The sequence below is a fragment of the Eschrichtius robustus genome, chromosome 11, assembly GCF_028021215.1.
Source record: "Eschrichtius robustus isolate mEscRob2 chromosome 11, mEscRob2.pri, whole genome shotgun sequence".
Taxonomy (NCBI): domain Eukaryota; kingdom Metazoa; phylum Chordata; class Mammalia; order Artiodactyla; family Eschrichtiidae; genus Eschrichtius; species Eschrichtius robustus.
Window position 1 is genome coordinate 71,779,175 of NC_090834.1, and position 20,826 is coordinate 71,800,000.

The 20,826-nt window shown below is 47.0% G+C and overlaps 1 protein-coding gene across 2 annotated transcripts in view; it reads left to right on the forward strand.

The window, feature by feature from the left end:
- SPON1 (spondin 1) overlaps window positions 1-20,826 on the forward strand; it is a 269,321-nt gene that overhangs the window by 229,292 nt on the left and 19,203 nt on the right. For both annotated transcript variants that reach the window (XR_011075438.1, XM_068555753.1), the window contains exon 7: window positions 20,010-20,074. Coding sequence is in view for 1 of the 2 variants with exons in the window: in XM_068555753.1 (XP_068411854.1) it covers window positions 20,010-20,074 (65 nt within the window). In the remaining variant the exon portion in view is untranslated. The remainder of the gene's footprint in view (window positions 1-20,009; window positions 20,075-20,826) is intronic.

Below are 20,826 nucleotides of genomic sequence, written 5' to 3' on the forward strand. Positions count from 1 at the left end.
GAAGTCCGTTGGGAACTCAGTAGCAGGTGATACAATGGCCTAAACCCAAATCAAAGGAGTATGTCTGGTAAAGCTTTATGTAAGCACAAAAGAACCTTTTCAAAGCACACCTTTTTCCATTATAACATTCTCAATCTCTTCCTTGTTCAGGCCCTGCACCACTCTCTCCATCACCATCATAACCCAGATCCAACCAACCTGTGACAGGTGACAGAGGCATTGCATGAAGAGACAGGGAACCTGTTTAGGAAATCTGTGTCTTCAGAGATTGCACCTCATCATCTTCTTTTTGAGGTTTCTTAATGTCTTGAGACACATGACAAAGAATCCCATGTGGCATTCCATGGACCAGAATCATTTTGAGAACATTTAAAAACCTCCTGTGCCCCACCCAGAGATTTGAATTCAGTAGCTCTGAGGTCAGACTTGAACATAAATAGACTTGAAAAGTCCTCAACGGATTCTGAAGCACAACCAGTTTGGGAAGCACTGACATACAGCCCCAGCCCACGGATCCGGATGCTCCCTACATCTTGACACCCAGTAAGTGTCCTGAGTCCTCTCTCCCTCATGTTCACCATCATAAGGTCAGAAAAATACCATTGCCCTCCAGCTTAAGGTTGCCGTCTCCTCTCCTACCACCAATGATGGGCTAGTAAATGATTAGCAATTGGCTCTGGGGAAAAAGAAAAAGCTCTGATTTATAGCGTTTGCCAATTTCCATGGTGTAAATACTCCCAACACGGCCAGTATCAAGCTACTAGTGTGATGTCGCTGAACACAGAGCTGGGAAGAGATGTGGATAATCAACTCTCATGAGCCAGATAACTCTAAACCACCGCTGTACCACCTGCCTTTACTTATCCCTCAAAATCAAACTACTGCCCAAGATGCAGAGGTCTCACTCAGACCCTCCAACACAGCCAGGGCCACTCAGAAGTCATTACCTCCATTTTTTTAAAGAAGCTCTTGGCATATTAAAAAGTGGGGAAAACACTATAACAGGATTGACAAAATCGGGGTAATGCTTTAATACAAGACTTTCATGCAATAAAGTTGTGTTAATCGCAAGGTAATTTACAAGAGTTATAAAAATATGCATTTATACTTCACCATAGATGGGGTTGGTCAGTAGTAGGACACATTAGAAGTTGTAAGGTGAGCTGCTTCATTCAGTTCTTTTGGTGTATCTCTGTGATCTCTGGCGATCATGCCAGACTCTAATCTGAGGCTTTTGTGAATGTGAAAACTGGGTGAGAGTTCCCCCAGTCCTGTCTCCCCACTCATCTCCAGTCCCCTGCCCTGCTAACTCCCCATCCCAATCCATGTAGATGCTAGACATAGTTTTCTCCCTTCTGCCTTCTGTTCTTTGCTTCTCAAGAATTTCCAAAGCCAGTTTCCCTCTGTAAGGGAGGAAAATAATTTTCCCTCTACCTTTCTAGGTTCTTGGCTGATACCCTCCCCACTTTCCATAATAAAAGACAGATTAGCAGGAGCAAAAAAAAAATTTTAATTACATACATACATATACCAGTATATACATAAAGGGAGTCCCACAAAGATATGAGACTCAGAAGGCAGCCAGGTAATTGAGGATTATATACTATCCTGAGCTAGGGAAAAGGATAAGGGTCTGGGGCTTCATAGGGGAGGAAGACAATTCACAGGAAGATGAGAAGAGGAAATGTATGGTAAACAAAATCTGCCCTGCCATGCAGATCAGTCCTCAGATAAAAAGTGATCTCTAGTAATAGAGCTCTTCCCTTTATAATGTAAATTTCTCTTACAGAAGGGTAACCTCTACTCTGTTTTCAGAGCTTCTCCTGTGTCTGCAGTTTCTCAAAATAATCAGCTCAAAATAATCCTTATGCCAAAGAGGCATATTTCAGGGTGGCATATTCAGTTACACTTCACCTGCCACTGGACCTTATCTGGATCACAAAATATATAGGTGACAAGGATTAAACGTAACAAAAAAAGATCGGTGCAGCTCCCTTCTGCACAGCTGAGGATCAGCAGTTAGCTACAAATGATGGGCTCTTTCATCCAGCAAGGGATCTGGCAGAGAAGAATTTTTTCTGGGTTTCATTTTCCTTGTATCTCTGAGCCCCTTCTGGCAGGAACATTATAAGCAAAGCAAGTTTCGATCCCTTGAAGCCTGTTTGAAGGCTCTAGGAGCTGCTGCTCATTCATTCATTTATTAAACAAACATTTATTTATTATCTTCCTTGTGCCAAATCTTGGGCTAGAGAGGGGGGAAGAGGGATATACGATGAATAAGACACAGGAGCTCCCCCCTGAGGCACTCTCAGTGGGGGAGAGGGGAGGGAGGGGATACTTGATATGGAAAAGGGTAACTGAAGTTCAGTGAGGTAGGTCCCATGACTGAGGTCAACATAGGATACCCTGGAAGCACAGAGAGGGGGCAGCTACGTTAAACCAAAGGCTTGAGCTGCATTCTAAAGGACAGGGAGGCATTATCTAGGTGAGAAAGGGCTAAAGACACCTCAGGGAGATGGTGGTTTATGCAAAGGTATGAAGTTTGAAATAAAGCATATCTAGTTTAGGAACTGCAAGCAGTTCAGTAGGGAGACAGGTATCCTGATAATTATGCTTTGCCATCAGAGGACCCTGGGCTCAGATTCTGGCTCCTCTGATTATTAGCTGTGTGCACAGGAGAGAACTGTTGGGTTTCTCCGAGCCTCAGTTTTCTCATCCATTAACCCCACCTTATAGGACTGTTGGCATAGAGATGAGATAACACATGGAACATGCCCAATATGGTACCTAGCGCATAGACCACACCCAGTACTTGGTGACTGGTTTGGTGATGAGGATGGTGGTGAGTGGGACGAAGGGTAGATATGAGGCTGAAGAAGTAGGTAGTGCCAAAGAATGAAGCCTTGTGTTCCATGCTAAAAAATTTGGACTTTATCCCTAAAGCCAGAGGGAGAATTTCGTGGAGTGGCCTGTCAAATGAATGCTTTAGAAAGGGCCCCATAATGGGTTGGAGGGGGGAGTGGGAGAATAAAACGGGAGTTAGAAGGCTCTTGCACTAATCTAAAGGCATGGTGGGCTGGGGTGGGGGTGAGGTTCTTCAGAGTGCAGCTGATAGAAGCTCTTCCCTATGATTGTTCAGACTACAGGCTGTGAGTTTTATTAGACCAGGTCTACTCACTCGCAGCAGGCCCAATGACATGGAAGAAGATAGAATCCAGGCTCCTATTATCATTGGAATTAAGCTGCTTTGGTGATTCCATGAATGTCACACTCAGGTACACTGAAGTGGGTTTTTTTATCGGCTTAAAATGGAAAAAGTAGCAGTGGTTATCTGTTGGTGGTGGGATTACAGGTTGTTTTTATATTATTCTTTTTTCCCTGTCTCTATTTTGTAAATGATCTACAATGGACACACTTTTGTAATATGGAAAAGTCAATCATAAAGTTTTTTTTATATCAAAACTACACATAGTTTCAATCAAAACAGCAATTCTTTTCTTACTACCTGAGTAAGGAAATGCTCAACTGAATACAAATGGGGAAAAAAAAAATTGTTGATAGGCTCCAACTTCAAACTGCTCAGCTATTTATTTTCTCCCTTTTGCTTTGGGAGATTGGAAGATAGACTGGATACATGCGAATGGTCTTGAGTTTGAAAAATAATAGTTTTTTTTTTGTTATAGCTTCAAGCATGGATTATCTCCATGATTTATCCTTCAGGAAACGAAAACTACAGAAAAATTGCCCAATAGTTAGAGATGATTGGATTATTGATATTTTCTTTTTAAAGAAAATAAAGCATCACATCAGAGAGAAGTCTAAGTGGCATTCTCTCCACACACAACCTGGATTGCAAAAGTAAGGAAATGCAGGTGGGCCGTGGGTTAGGTGTGGTGAAGTGCAGCGGGAACTACAGACAGGGGTCTAAGAACTGAGATTTTTCAGCACTGTGCTCCAAAACCAGGCCTAAATCCAATGTGCACGGGGTCTCCTTAGATATACATTTTAGGCTTCATTAGGCCATCTTCCTAAGAGGTGGACTCTTGATTACAGGCTTCAGTTCGGACTTTTTTTTTTTGAAACGGTAATAATAATAATGAAAATTGTTCACATAGTTTTATGGTTCATAAGTATTTAATCTTCACAACATGAGTTAACATTAGTCCCATTTTACAGAGGAGGAAAGTGAGGCTCAGAAAAGCTGACTGACGGGCCTGAGGTCACACAGCCAGAATGTAGAGAGACAGGATTCAGATCAGCTCTTCAGAATCTAACAGCTATGCCCCCTCCACTCCTCCCGTCTAACGACTGGTCTTAGTTATTTCATTTTCACTAGATTCACTAATTGAAAGGGCAAGTAGGGCCCATAGGATTGTATTAGTTCTGATTGCTGTTATAACAAATTACCACAGATTTAGTGGCTTAAGACGACACAGATTTATTCTCTTCCAGTTCTGGAGGGCAGAAGTCCAAAATGAGGCTTACAGGGTTAAAATCAAGGTGTTGGCCAGGCTAGCTCCTTCAGGAGGTTCCAGGAGGCTTTTCATCCCTTCTAGGACGTCAGCGGCTGCTGGTATTCCTTGGCTTGTGACCACATCACTCCCATCGCTGCTTCTGTCCTCACATTGCCACCTCGTCTTCTGTAGTCAAATCTCCCTGTGCTTCCCTCTAATAAGGACATTTAGATTTAGGGCCCATCCAGAAAATCCAGGATAATCTCCCCATCTCATGATCATTAACTTAATCACATCTGTGAAGTTCTTTTGGACATAAAAAGCAGCATTCACAGGTTCCCGGGTATCATTCACAGGAACGTGGGTATCTTTGGGGGCCATTATTTAGCCTACCATAGGAATATTTATTTCATCAATTAAGTGGTCCTTGAATGTAAAATTCTCTGAATTTCAATTTAGGCCATACCTCTTCTTAGTTCTTTATTTTTAACCTTTTACTTGAAGGCCTTGGGGCTTTAGTGTTTGTTTGCTTGCTAGCTTTTAAGCAAATTTAACTCTGACTCCCTATTGGAAGTCACTTACCTAAAACCAGATCCTCCAGCTGTCTTGCAGGGATGGAGGCAGACAGCAGAGTTTTTCCAGGTTGGAAAGGGCTTGGAAAGAGGTGCATTCTTTACTGTTAGGCCTCGCCTGCCTGCTGCTATTTATTGAGCATTTACTGTGTGTCAGGAATTGTGCAAGCATTCTACATTGAGTGATAGCTCATTTATATCTTGCAACAAGCCTATAAAGTAGATCTCATTAGACTATTTTAGAGATGAGAAAATCAAGGCTCACAGAATTAAGTAACACATCTAGGGTTGCACAGTTAAGCCACAGAGCCTCCAAAACCCAAGCTCTTCATACCATGCTGTTGCAAAACTGGATAATTCCCAAACTGGAGTAGTGTATGGACCTCTTTTAAAGAGCACATATAATAAGCTCACAAACCCTCAGGGTTGAATTATAATTATTTTCATCATATTATTATTTAACTATGTGAAAAGATAACTAGATATTAACTCCTAACGCTTATAGCTCTCCCGTGACCATAAAAGCAAAATAACGATAGTAATAATAACACAAATAAAACTACAAACCTTTTAAAATGCTAATTAGGAGCATTGCTTTAATGTGGTGGGTGATGCTGTTTTGCTGAAATTAAATGACTGTTCACAATCTGGATTCAATGCTGACTGCCCTGCCGTGGTCCTTCAGGGTTTGGTGAGGCCATGCACCGTGGTCCTTTGGCCTCACTCACTTCTCCCACTGTTCTCCCATCCACCGACATCACACGTAGCATTTGGGCTTTACCTGGTGAGAATGTCATTGATTTGTTAACTCTGCCTCTCTTTCTATCCACTAACTATAGCAGCTGGGGTCTCTGGGCAGTAGACTGAGTCAAGATTAGCCGAAGTAATTGGGGAACGCTCTTGGGAGCCACTCCTGTGGAAGGAAGCAGGAGGAAGGAGAAACAGACAGAGGGAGAAGTTGAGCTGGTTGCAGGCCCAAAGAAGGCATCTGCCAACATCACATGAGGTGGTTTTATCCAGGCAACACAATCCCCCCAAAAGAACTGACAGCTAAGGGCCAGCTTTTAGCATCTTTTTCAGCAGCTGAAGAGGGATCTGGGCAGAGGAAGACAGTCCACCACACTAGCGCACAGTAAAGTTGTAGAGAGCAGCAATAGGATGTAAACACAAATGCATCCCAGCCACTGAAATTGCCTGGCGGTGCTTGATTATAAGATCTTCAAGGTCATCTATAATATGCTTTAATTGATTTTTTAAATTGTCATAAAAATATAAAATGTTTACAATCCCATAGAGAACTAAGAGACCCTAACAATGTCTTCACAGACCCTAGGGCTCCTCAGACCTCACTCTGAGAAAGAAGAACATCAGGAGGCATCCAGTTACCTCTGCTGCGAATTACTATGTAAACCTGTAATATGTCCATGGCGTGAAAATCACAAAGTTCTATGAATGCTTCTTTAGGGGGCAGTAATAATTTCCAGATCTTCCCATAATTCACACGTAACATTTGGGAATAAACACTTTCATTTACTGAACATTCAGTATATTTCATCAAGCATCTACTATAAGACGGGTGCTTTACTAGACACCTTCTGGAGGGAAAGACACATGAGTGAACAAATGAAGTGAGCAGATAATCATGCAACATGGGGACTTCCCTCGTGGTCCAGTGGTTAAGACTCCACGCTTCCACTGCAGGGGGCACGGGTTAGATCTCTGGTCAGAGAACTAAGATCCTGCAAGCCAGGCGGCCAAATCATGCAACATGATTGAAGTCATGAAAAAGGATAATCTGAGAACCTTGGGCCATCAAGAAGGCATTACCAGAGGCAGGGAGGTGGGGAAATGGGGAGATGTTGGTCCAAGGGCACAGAGTTGCAGTTGGATGTATAAATGGGTAGCATGAATAAATCTAGAGGTCTAACGTACCACACGATGACTGTTGTAAACAGTACTGTTTTGTATAATGGAAATTTGCTAAGAGAGTAGATTTCAGGTGCTTTCATGACAAAAAAGAAAGGCATCTATGTGAGGAGATGGACATGTTAATTAGCTTGACTGTAGTGATGGTTTTACTATGTATATCTTGTTTTACTATGTACAAACGTCATGGTGTACACTTTAAATATATAAATTTCTATTCAAAAAAGGAAGGAAGGCTTTTCCAAGGGGGAGGTGCTTCAGGGGGCTGGGATAAGGACATTCCAGGCAAAGGGACTCGCAAGTCTTGAGAAGTCCCTGGGCATGGCAGGGAACTAGGAGATTAGGCTGGAAGGTAGGTCAGGCAGAAGTGGGAGATTACACTGACAGAAGGGGGGTGGGGACATTCGAATATAACTAAGTAGTCACAGCTTCCCTTTTCCTTTCCATTCACCCGGCCCTTTACTTACATTTATCTCATTCATTCCTCACGTGTTATTACTAACCCACTAGAGGACACGCCCCACAAGGGCAGGGACTCTGTTGCTGTGTCTGCTGCCCGATGCCCCGTGCCCAGTGTCAGCCTCAAGAACAAGAAACCGGTTCAAGAGGCAAAGCATTTATTTAGGATTAAAGAATTGTAATTTGGGGTACACAGATTCAGGTAGAAACCCAAATTGTGTCCTGATTACACGAGAGAGAATCAGGGTTTCTATTGGAAAAAAGAAGAAGAGGTAAGTTATTTTTAAGAAGAGTTCATTGGTGCTGACAAGCAAAGCTAGATTCCTAGTCCAGGTGAAGTGGTCACTAGGTAAAAATGAACGAGGCCTTTCAACAAGAGAGTCTCATTCTTGCTGACTTCTTGGAATGTAGGCGGGGCGGTTTGGTCCAGTTCAGAGGTTGAGACATAAGACGTGCAGGACAGGTCCTCTGGAATAGCTGTTTTTTTTTTTTTTTTTTTTTAAGTTTTGGCCGCATGGCACCGCTTGCGGGATCTTAGTTCCCTGGCCAGTGATCAAACCCACGCCTCCTGCAGTGGAAGCTCAGTCACTGGACCGCCAGGGAATTCCCTGGAACGGCTGTATTTTAAATGGGTCCACTCCTTTCATCCTCCACACCCGCTAGTGGACATACCGCCCAAGAGCAGAGACCATGTCACCTTGTCCACTGCCCTATGCCCTTTGCCCAGCACAGTCTCTGACCTTAGAAGGAGCTCCATAAATACATGTTTTACACACTGAGGAACCTGCTCAGAAAGGATGAGTGACGTCCCCAAACTTACACAGCACGTGAAGGACAGAGCCGAGATCGGAACTTGGGTCTGCCTTATTCCACCACACCACTCTTTAATCCTGCTCCGTGATGCCACAACAATAACTAGAAGGGGAGTTTCACAGTCAGGGCACCTTCTGTTACCAGGGGAAGCCTGGCAAGAGACCAGCCTGTGTGTGTGAGTGTGACCTTAACTTACTGGTAGGGACATCCCTTCAGTGTCATCTGGACACACAATTTCTCCTTTTCCCTCCCCAGTCTCTCCCCAAACCTCCGTGGGTATTTGGGAGTCTCAGGAATGAAAAGAGTTAAGCTTTTACAGCTTATTGAGCTGTCCCTTTGCATTTAAATGGCACCATTTAAGAAAGCAGCACTTCTGGAACCTTATTTGACAGCTAACGTGCTAAGCACCTTGAGGCATGCTTGCTTCTCGCTCGTCCAGGTCACTTAGAGCCTCATTGCTTAATAATTTGAAAGCTTTTTATGGAAATCAGTGGATGGAGGGAGATGATGAAGCGAAATGTTATTATATATAAGGACCCAGCACAACAGGCTGACAGTAGAATACCTGGGTCAGAAGCTTCTTTGGGGGAAAGAGAGAAGGAGAGGGAGATGTTGGTGTGCAGGGGAGTTCTGGTTTCTTTTTGAAACGGCTTTTATTTCAAAGAAAATAAAACCTAACAAAGCCTAACAGGCTTTAAGATTGTCAAGTAAAGAATCCATCAGATGTCTTATCAATTCTGCCCCTGCGCTGGGGCTTCTGTCACCTTTTCAGCCGCTGCTCTGGCTCCCGGCCCATTACCTCTAGATGTTTGCTCCGCCCCTCTTCGCCCACAGTGCAGGCCTCACAAACACTTCCTCCAAAGCCTTCATGGATATTTCTCCAGATGAGAAAACCACGGGGAACAGCCTTGGAGTGGCTTTTTCTTCTCATTTTTTTTTAATGGCAGTATATTTGCGTGGCTCAAAATTCAAAAGCAGTGTAGAGTTAGTTATACAGTGAAAAGTCTTGTTTTCTTTGCTCCCTGGTTGCCCAGTTCCTCTCCCCGCGAGGCACCCCGTCTTTGTGAAGTTCTTATGTTCCTTCCAGAGATACTTTAGGCAAATAGAAATAAAAGCACACACGCACATGCACACACATTTTCTTTATCTCTACCATTTCTTTGTAACGTGAGAGCTAGATTATTATACAAATAGATGATGAGCCCAAAAGATTATATAGGAATGTTTAAAAAAAGATACAAAAGTATATACATGTGTACTTTTATATTGCTATGTGGTTTTTGGGTTCATCATTAAAAGAGCTATATCAGTAATGAGATTATCTCTAAAACATACTAAATTAGACAGCAAGGTACGGAATGGTTTGTTTAATAATCTGTTTGTATAATAGTCTAGCTCCCTTGTTACAAGGAAATGGCAGGGATAAGGAAAATGTGCGTGTGTGTGCGTGTAAGCTATGATCTCAACTATGTGATGAAGACACGAATATAGAAATAAACATACTAATTGATGATAGCTGCTGGGTTAGGATGGTGGGATTATGGGTATTTCTTTTTTGCTTGTCTCTCTCTGTCTCTCTTTCTCTGTCTCTAACTTCCTATAATATGGTTACGTTATTTTTAAAATTTTGAAGACCTTACTTTAGTATGTAAGGTATATTTTCATCTTATTCGAATTCTTTCCTGGTCCTTTACATATGCACTAGCACTTATACTTCTATTGGAAATTGCCACATCCCTCCCCATCCGACTCTGACCCCCCTCTCACCGCGCCCCCCACCCCGCATTATTTTCCCCAGAGACCCACTCAAGGCTTTCACACCCATCGCCGTTCGTTTTGGTCTGCCTCCTGCTCTAAGAGGGAAAGCTCCACGAGGGCAGGGATTGATTGGTGTCTCTTTTGTTCAGGGCTCTATCTCCAGCACCCAGAGCCGAGCCTGGCACAGAGTAGGGGCTCAGTTGTTATTTGCTGGATGAATGAATCCTCACGTGGGCCCAGCAATGCCTGTAATCGAGCATCAGTAGCTACTGTCCTCTGCCTTCCTCCTCCGTCCTCTTGCCCTCCCTCCATCTTGGGTCTGGATCTCACTTCTTCCCATCTTTTCAAGGACCTTAGTCCTACAAGTGCACCTCCTCTCTCTCCTGCAACAGCAATTTCTCCTTCTGTATTGGTTTATACCTTTCTCCAAACAAACTTGCCCTAATGTCGCTCATCTTCTAAGAAACAGTCGCATGTCCTTCCTGCTGCCGCTGTTTTTCTTGACTCCCCTTCCCAGCCGACTCCTCAAAAATAGCTGTCTGGGCTTGCTGGCTCCACCACCTCGCTTTCTTGTCTTTCCTAAACCAGCTTCAGTTGAATTTTCAGCGGTGACCAGCAGGGGCAGTGCTGGCAGCAGCGAGCAAGTAGCAGGGCTGGCAGCAGTCGGGGGCTGTACAGGCAGTGAGGGGGGCAGTGGGGACGGGGACAATGGGGACAGCAGGGGACCACGTGGATGGAGGGGGGCACAGCAGGGGACAGTACAAGGGCAGCACGAGGGCTCTGAAGAGGTCCTGGGGGCAGGTCCTAGTGTCCTCCTGTCCATCTGGCTGTTCCCTCTCCCCCACCCTCTCGTCTGTCTCCACTCACTGCCCAGGTACTCCGCCTTGTGGCTTTAACTAGCACCTACACACCAGTGACTTTCAAATTTATCTCCTGCCTGGACTTCTCCCTTGAACTCCAGTCTCATCTATCCAACTGCCTATATGACACCTTCCCTTGGAGTCACGCTTGACCCCTCTTTGTTTTACACCCCACCTTCAGTCCATCAGAAGATCCTGTTGCTTCTCCCTTTAAAATAATGTCTTGCGTCCGACATCTTCCCACCCGCTCCATTGCTCTCTCGTGGTCCAGAGTCTGGTCTCCCGCTTCCCCCTGCCCTCCTGCACTTTACTCCCCCTCTGCAGAGTCAGCAGAACCCTCTAAACACGTGAATCATATCCTCACCCTGCTACTCACAAGCGCTCCAGCAGCATCTGAGTCCCGTAGCACTCGCAAGAGTTCCCCTAAGACTCCCTGGGAGGGCAGAGAAGGCCAGAGGCTTCCTCCAGCTTGTCATGAATTAATTCTTTAATAAACTAACCCATTATTCATTCCTGAATCTTTCCCTGTATACCTCCCCAGACCAGGCCAGTGCTGGCGAGACAGGGGGGGACACAGTCCAGCCCCTGCCCTAACAATGGCTTCCAGGACTGGCTGGGAGCTGCCCTCAGAGGAAGGCGGGGAGGGGGAGACAGGGAAGAGGGGGTAAGGGGTGTCGAATGCTGCGCCTTTAAGACCCCCAGAGATGCTCCCAAGGGGCAGGGTTAGGGGTGCTGCCCCTACAGGTTGCCTTGCAGGCACCTTCAGCCAGACCTGGCCCGGCTCATCCTCCCTCCCTGGCTCCAGCTGGGCTTCCTTGCAGCCCTCGCCTGTTGGGCGGCAGACAGCCCGGCTTAGCGTGCTCTCTCCTGTGTGATGTCAGAATCTCGCCTGGCCTGGCCCCTTTTCTACTCCTCCGCTCTGACCCCAGCACTAACGTCTTTCTAATCGCTGGAGATAGGGCAGAAGGTGGGGAGGAGAGCGTGGGAAGATCGGGTCACGAGGGGCTGGGCTGGGAGGCACAGACGTGCCCCACCCACCCCTTCAGCTCCCTGTTTGACTCCGAGGAGAGGCAGACTTCCATAAGCATTCTGAAGGATACGATGAAAGTCCAGAAAATGAGGTTAAGCCCAGGATTGGCCTGCTGGTCACCAAAGAACGAGCTAAACCAATGCCTGTGGTAACAGGCACACAGAAGGCTGGCCCTCTCTGTGAGGTCATGGCATGATGCCCATCTCAGAGCCCTCCACCTGCCAGAGACAAATGTGGGTGCAGGGGCAGCAGGGCAGGCCCAGGCGGCTCTGATGGGCCCTTCCTCTCCAGCTTCAGAAATGTCAAGCTGCCTTCACAAAACCATCTCACGGGAAAATTATTATCTACGGGCATTGTGCAATTTTCCCATCAGAATTACAGGCTGTGTTTGAAAAGAAATAGAAAGAAATTGAATTTGAAATGCTTCTGTGAAACCACATCATCTTCTTGTGGGTCTGTTAATGGGCTTCAGATACGTTCTCTGGCTTTGAAATAGCTGATCAGACAGCCACTTGTGATGGCAGCTGCTTCCTAGGAGCAGGGTGGGGTATAGGCACTTATCAACAGCCAGCCCAGGTCACTGGGGTGCCCATCTGAGGCAGACTCAGAGCCTGTGAGCCTCACCATGGTTCCTAAGGCGGCCTCTGCATCCTGTCCCTTCCCCCTCCTTCTACTATCAGGCAGGTCTAGCAGAGTTCTCTGGCTGGCACTCTCCACTGGCTCTTCCAGTGCCCGCCAGCTCAGTGCGCAGGTCCATCAGTGTCACTTTACCCAGCTCTGGTTCCATCCTGCGCTGTGGAGCCCTGGTGGCCTGGGGCTCAGAAGGACGCCAGCCTCTTCCTCAGCACAGCCTCTCATTCAAACAGCAAAGATTGATCAAGCACGTTCTAAACACTGATAGTACAGCTGTGAGTGAGCAAAACAGACAAAAGCCTTTGCCCGCATGGAATGCCTATTCTAGCAGGGGGAGATCAATGACAAAAAGAAAGCAAGATACATAGTATATCGGATGGTGACAAATGTTACAGGGAAAAGATAACCAGATAAAGTAGTGGGGGTGTGCCAGGTCGAGGAAGGGGCAGGGAATTGCTCTTTTGCACAGTGTGGTCAGCAGAGGCCTCACTGAGCAGGTGACATTTGAGCAAAGACCTGGAGGAGACAGAGGAATGCATGCTCTAGTGTCTGGGAGGACAGCACCCCAGGCTCAGGGGGCAGCAAGTGCTAAGTGTGCCTGGAAGACATCCAGGGCGGCTGGGAGCAAAGTGAGCAAAGGGGAGAGAAGTAAGGGATGAAGCTAGTGAGGTAACGGGGGTCAGAGCAGATCATGAAGGGCCAAGGGGGCCATGGCAAGGTCCCCATTGGCTGTGCAGTGTGATGCCACTAGAGCATTTTGACCAGAGGGATGGCATGATGTGGCTGCTGTGTGAGGAGGAGCCTGGAGGAGGGCGAGGGAAGAGGCAGAGAGACCGGCCAGGAAGCAGTTGCAATAATCCAGGCAAAGGATGATGGTGGCTTGGACCAAGATGGTGCTGAGGACGCAGGGAGGATAGAGTTCAGCCCCTGCTCTAATGATGGTGACAGACAGTGGTTGGCTCATAAATACATTTTAGAAGTGGAGTTGCTAGATGTGCTGAAGGCTTAGAGGTGGAGTATGAGAGAGAGAAGCATCAAGGATGAGAAACTAGAAGGACAGCATTGCCATTTAATGGAATGGGAAGAATGAGAGAGGCCGGGTTTGGGGAGGAGAAGATCAGGAGTTTGGTTTCAGACACATTGAGTTTGAGATACCAATTCAACATCCAGATGAAAGTGTTAAGACAGTTAACATACAGGCTGGAGTTCAGAGGCGGGGTTGAGGTGAAGATGACAATTTAGGAGTCATCGGTGTATACACAGCTTGTATTTTAAGGCACGGGACAAGAGGAAATCGCCAAGGCAGTGTGAATAGAAAAGAGAGGAGCACCAAGGGCTTGAATACAGCGGCACTTCAATGTTTGGAGGAAGACGAAGAGGGTCAGCAAGGGAGACTGAAGAGGAATGAGGTGAGGAGAAAATTAAGAGGCAGCAAGTGCCAGAGCCAGGCGGAAAGTGTTTCAAGGCAGAGGGAGTGACCAGCTGCATTAAATGGTCCGGAAGCTAAGAGCTGGGCACTGACCATTGGCAGCGGAGAGAGGTGAGTCTCAGTTACTACATCTGGGAAAGGAGGACCATTTGCCTGCCTGCCTCAGAGGGCTAGAGTGCAGCCCACATGAGACCACGGGCAAACTGTAGAGCACCACCAAATGTGAGCTGTTTTTATTTATGACCCGATAAACCGAGAAGCTGTTGAAATGAGGGGAGGCATCCTGGGCGCAATTGATGTTAAAGATGCTTAAAGCTCCATTATCGCCTCATAAAGTGTCTCATTTCCTGCTGCTCATCACCAGGACACTCACCGAGGGATGAAAAAGTCCCCTTCAGAGGTGGAAGCCATCAGGACTGATATTTTTTATGGATGGTTAGTGGGAATTCTGGGAAACGGTAGGAGCAAATAATGGAACCAAACACTGCCCACTGGGGTCTTTACACAGGATGACAGGTGCTGCCCTTCCAGAGGGAATCGGGTGACCCCGTGCCTCAAAGCAAGGGCCCCTTGGAGAAAATTGTCAGCCAGGGGCAGCCATGGTCTTGCTGAAAAACAAGCAAGATAGGGGAGGGACAAGAGGGAGATGGAGAAGAAGCATCGTCAGGGAAAGCGGAAAGAGCGTGAACTTTGGGGTCAGACACATCGGTATTGGAACCATGGTTACTGGGCAGTCTTCACAAGTCACTTGACCTCTTTGACCCTCAGTTTCCTCATCTGCAAAATGAAATGGCAGCTATTCCCAAGGTTTTCCTGAGAAGCAAGCTGATAAATGGGGAAATGCACGGTGGGGTGGGGGTGGGGGGGTCTCTGTGTGCACACACGTGGATCACTGCCCCTGCATTTAGTGTCATCGGCTTTCCTTCTCTTTAGCAGCAGCAGTTTCTCTCCAATTCAAGGACCCTGTGCTCCCCCCTCTTTATCAAAACCAGTTCTCAGGACAGCATTAACATTACCGGTATTGTGAACACTGTATGATAATCCCCCCTGGCATGGCTGTAATATTCAGAACTCAGGGTAGGCTAGGACACGCCCTGAAGGACAGTGGAAGCACGGGTAGGGGAGGGGTGGGGCCCAACCTTTCAGGAGACCCCGCCCTCGTGCCCCACGGCTTACCCTCCCAGCACCCTCCACCTGGGTTCACAGGCTGACAAATGTGGTCTCCAGACTGAGGTTTAAACTCTAGACCTGCCGTTGACTAACAGTGTAACTAATTTCGCCGAAGAAATGTATTGCTGAGGATTAAAAAGGATATACCTACCTTTCGAACGTGTCGTAAGGATTTAATAAGATGCTATATATAAGGTAATTAGCAAGGTGCCTAGCACATGAAAACAATAGATTGTTGCTGTTGTTGTTTCTACTTGTTTTGATTCCTTCCCCTCTGATCATGGATTGCATCTCATTTCTCTCCTTGGGGGGGCAGGAGGCAAGTTGGCTGGGCTGACTCCCAGACTGCCGGTCTGGGGCAGGACGTGCTATGGTGAGGAAGCTTAGCTTCAGTGCCACCGGGAGCAAAAGGGGCCTTCGGATGAAGAAACAGGTTGTGGTTCAGGCCTGGGAGACAAAGGCGAAAGATCAGGAGCCAGGAAGGTGCAGGAACAGAGAAGAGGCTAGAAGCAAGGCAGGGAGGAGGGGACAGACTCGCCTGTTGGCTGTGAGCACGGCTGAGATGCCGGAGCTCTCCCGCCTTGGGAGCTGGCTCTGGGGGGCATGGGAGGGTCAGTGTGGAGTAACGGTGTTCAGACACCAGCCCCCACCCGGCCCCCCAGACTCATTCTGTCCCTCTGCTCTGCTCAGACGTGACATCTCCTGATATCCATGTGATTTCTGCCCCTGGCCTGTCCCAGACTTGTTTCCACTCCACAGGACTCCTCCTTCCTCTGGATCTGACCTCAGCCCATGGCCTGATTTAGTAGGCCGTGCAATTTTCATTTGGTACCTGAGGAAGTCTGAGTACAGTTGTAACATCTTCACAGTATGTTTACCAAAAGCAAAATGGAAGAACTCATCCCCGTGAAGATGGACATGAGCACCCTGTAGTTTCTTGGAGGTTTTTTATTTTAATTGGCATATCTCTGGGAAAGTGCTAACGTCATGCAAACGAGGCGTGAACTGAGTGCCCTGAAATACTTTGAAAACAGTCCTATGGGAGATGGATAAGGGCTTTAAGGATCTTGAAAGATCCTTTCTGGGCTTTAGGGACTTGTTAAAACAGTTTTTCATTTAAGTCTGAAGTTTGGGTTGCTTACTCTGAATTTAAATTCTTCAGTCTTCAGAATGTAAAGTACCTGGAGCCCCAGTGCCCCCATCCAAGGCTCACCCAGCTACATTAACCTTTAAATAAGGGGACATTCTCCTGAGGCCTTGTGGCTTTGTTGATGCTACTGTGTGCTCCATTCTCTGTACTCAGGCAGTACAAATCAGTTCTAATACCAGCTTGGCCTGAATGTGAATAAGAATAAGAGTAGTAGCTAGTATTGATGCTAATACAGGCACGGTTATTAGCACGTTACTTGAATTATGTCATTTTGTCCCCCTAATAACACCATGTGGTAGATATACTTTTTAACCCTATTTCAGTGATGAGAAAGCTAAGGGAAGTCAGAGACTTGCAAAGGACACAGAGCTAGTCACGGTGCAGTCACGATTTGAAATCAGGTATGACTCTAGGGCTTATGCTCTCAACCATGCTACTTTTCTGCCTGCTGGATTAGTAAAGACGAAAAAGATTGATAGTATCCAGTGTGCCCAAAGTTGTAAAGACATTGACACATACACATTCTTGCTGAAGTATCAATTGGTACAGACATTTGGAGGACAATTTGGTAGGCGCCACCAAAGTTGTCAATTTGCTTCATCGTTTGATCATTCCTGGAAGTCTATGACACAGGAACTTGTAAACAAAGAAATATGTACACAAGTGTTCATTATAGCATCATTTATATAAACAATTAAATATCCACCAATAATGCCGGTTAAATAAGAGAACATCCATGCTATGGAATTCTACACATACATCAAAAAATGGTGTGGCTTTGCTTTTTCACCAATTTACTGAGTATCCACAGCACTTGGATATGGCCATGAACAAGCCAGACCCTCTCCAATCCTATAGAACTTTGGTTCTACTAGAGAATTTTGATGCTTCAAGAAAAATATTTAGTTTTCTAAATATATTTTCCAGAATGTTCCTGTGTTCTTATTTCATTGGCTAACATAAAAGATCACAACAAGGAACTGTTGATCATGCAGATGGTGCGTAACCATGAGATGAAACAGTTTACAGGAAGAAGCTGTTCTAGTGCCTGCAGACGTGGAACCACCATCCTTGGAGCCTCCATGGCTCTAAAAAATACAGATGGAATGTCAGCACCATAAATAAACACTAGTGGAGGGCCCCAACAATTTCTGTTGAGTTATATGCTGCAAAAGCAAAATCAATGTCATTAGTTGGGACTTGAAAACCAAGATTTAATTGTAATACAAGGTGCATCTGCAGGGCCAGCTAACTTGGTGGCCCCCTTAACTCCACCCACATTGATTTTATTTCTTAGTAAAGTATTTCTTCAAGGGCAAAAGGACTGTCTCCAGACAGTACCTCATTACTTGGATCTCATACTTGGATTTCTTTTTTTCTAAGTCTTGACCTGGCTTACCCTAATTTGAAGATCTCTAACACTTTAAAAATCAAGAAAAGGGGAATTATATTGCCATAGGTACTGACATGGAAAGTTCCCCATGATATGATAGTAAGGAGAAAATGTAAAAATCGTGGTGCAGAATAAGATATTCAATACGATGCAGTTTTTGTGGGAAAAGCTGTATATAATGTACGTGCACACACACACATAGTACCTAAGTATAGTGAAAGGTCTGGAATGACATGTACTGAACTGTAACATTCTGGAGAAGGAGGTGGCAGAAGCCAGGATACATGCTAAAGTAGAATGCTCAACATTTACATTGTGTGCTTCTGTGATGCTAAATTTTTCCACGAAAAGCATGTATTATTCTGAAATTAAAAATCAAAGAAAAAAGCTAGCTGATGCGGGCCACGTAGGCAAAACTCAGGGATTAAGAAATCACCCTGGAAGTTGTGGGGAGCTGTTGCAGGGTTTAGGCAGGCAATGGTTACGGTCAGATTTGCAGCAATGTCAAGGGTGGACTGGGGAAAAGCAAGAAGATACTAGAGCCGGGGCAACTGGTGAGGAGACCGTGGAAGGACTCGAGATAGTAAGGCTGTGAATGCGGTGGATCTTGGGGCCCGACGGCTGTGAGGGGTAAGAGATGGAGGAATGCAGGCAGCTGGTGGATGTGCCCGATGGGGTCCACTTGAGGAAGAGCAGTGTTCTAGGGGCAGATGAAGAACTCGCTGTGGGACACGGAACGTATGAGCTAAGTACAGGAAACCCAGGTCACAGGAGACCAGCACTGGCCTTCGGGAGATAGGTCGAGTCTACATGTGATTTCATGTCAGGCAGCTTCTCTCCGTCACTCAGCAGATGCGTATTAGGAGTGAGTCAGGGATACAGTCTTAACAAATAAAAAAATCTCCCATGAGAAATGTAAAGCGCTCTGTTGGGACTTGGAAACGCTCTCCCTGCAGACATGTGAGTGGGGGGGTGTCTGTGCATCCACAGATTCTTTCCTCTGACCAAAAGGGGGAACCCCCAAGGAAGCCTGAGCTCAGAGCAGGCTGCGAGCTTCTGGGGGGACGCAGTGCCCTGTGGGCCTCAGTTCTACCCTCGCCCCACCAGGACCATCAGTAGGTGCCCAAGCCGAGCAGGATCTGGCTAAGCTCCTGTCCCCTCTAAGCTCCCCACCCTGCTCCAGCAACCCATTCCCTGGTTGCAGACGAGGTGCTCCAGACCAGAGGCTTTTTCTAATCTTGCGGCCTGAGCCTGGAGGCACCTCTGACCTCCTCCTTGCATGGGATTTTCTGGGCAAGGTACCCACCAACTAAGGAGAAGTTCACCAATTCATCCCAAATACATGCTAGGTACCTATTGCCAGGAACAACTCCAAGGACTGGGGCAGAGCTGTGGGCCAGCCAAGCCAGTCTCTGCCCTTCGGGAACTCAGAAACCTGTTCATTCGGCAACAAAGCTCTTGCTGCCCCTGCTGGTGACATCCTGGGCTTTTCTGTGCAGCGTGGACAGTGGTGTCTGAGCACTGCTGGGCCCCGGCCCGGGGAAGGGGAGCTCCAGGACCAGCTGAATCCACTCTGGGGAAACCCCAGCCAAAACTGAATTTGGACCTGTGGAAGCTTAAGCTTTGAAAAGCCTACGGTAGCCCTCAGCCCCAATGTGTAATTGAAAACAAAAACCCAAACAAATCTCGAAGTAAAGTTAAGCAAGATTAACAAAATTCTGATTTTTCCCCACGATGATGACTTAAGGCTTTCCTTCTAAATGTTAATTATCAACTTCTTCCTCAAAAAATTCTTTTAGGTCCCCAAGCTTTAAGGGTGCCCTACACACTGTCCAAAGCAAACTAGAGCAGGATTACGTGAGTGGCCCAGGAGTGTGGGCCCCAGGCTTCATCTTGCCCTCCCTTGTCCAAGGGAGTCTGATCCAGTATGTGAGTCTCGACAGCAGGAGAGGCCTCGGGGGTGACAACCCTTGGGGTCACATGGTGGTTGCAGTGTGGCTGGAGCAGGCCCCAGTGGAAGCCTGGACACAGAGAGCATGACCTGCCCTCCAGGCTGGACACGATGTGGAGGTCTGGCCGTCCCAGGGGGAGGGCAAGTTAGAGCCTGGCTCCTGTGGAGAAGGGTCTGCGCTGGAACCCTTAAGGGTGGCTCAGTGGGCCCCTCGGTGTCCAGCACACACCAGGCGCCCTGGACGCAGCCCCACCTCCTGGGATTGCCGAGACGCCAGGGCTCCTCACCCGGGGGCAGGTAGAGTCTCAGCAGCAGGTGAGGGCATGGGGGAGGACAACGTCACTATGTCAGAGCCCTCTTGCTCCCTGAGCCCAGCTCTCCTCACTAAATACCTGTGGTCCTTTTTTACAGAGCGATGAGGTCCTCACTGTCATCAAAGCCAAAGCTCAGTGGCCAGCCTGGCAGCCTCTCAACGTGTAAGTAGCAACAGGGCCCTGTCCAGCCCCCGGCCTGGCCTTGTACGTGGAGCCACCCGCCTCCTGGCCGCCGCATGCCAGTTATGTCGTAGAAGTCAGCACTGCCTCTCAGGTGGCTGGGCAGGTGAGGTGCCCTGCTCATGCGTGCAGTACCAAGTGCCCCTACCTCCTCGGGGAATGCAGGCTTGGTCTCTGTGTCCCCCATGGCTTTAACACTGCAGAGGACCCCGCTCAGACATTGGAGGTGTTAAGAACACGGTTAACTATAAAGCTTTGAAAATCAGGGGGAGAATTCTAAACTGAGATATAAAATTGAGAGTCACCAAGGAATGGGAGACAATCAACACCAAGGACATGGTTGAGAGACAGCTCGAGAATGAGAGTCAAGGGCTTGGGACTGAGTCCCGAGGAGCTCCAACATTTCATGCTGAGGAGGACTTGCCTGCAAAGGGAGCAAAAAAGGAGTAACAAGGAGACTGGGGAAGGAAGCTTGGTAACAGGGAAGCCAAGGGAAGAAAGCATTCAAGAAGGAGAGCTGTGTCCAGGGCAGCTGAGAGATCAAGGAAGACCAGAGTTGCACAATGCCAGCTGGATTTATCAACATCAAGATCATCAGTGACCTTACTGGGAATCCTTTCTGCTGAGTTATGGGGGGAGGGTAAACAGCCTGGAGCAGGGTGAAATGTGAACAGAAAGTGAGGTTATGGAGTCAGTGAGTACAGACAACTCTTCGGTGAAGTTTGATGTGAAAG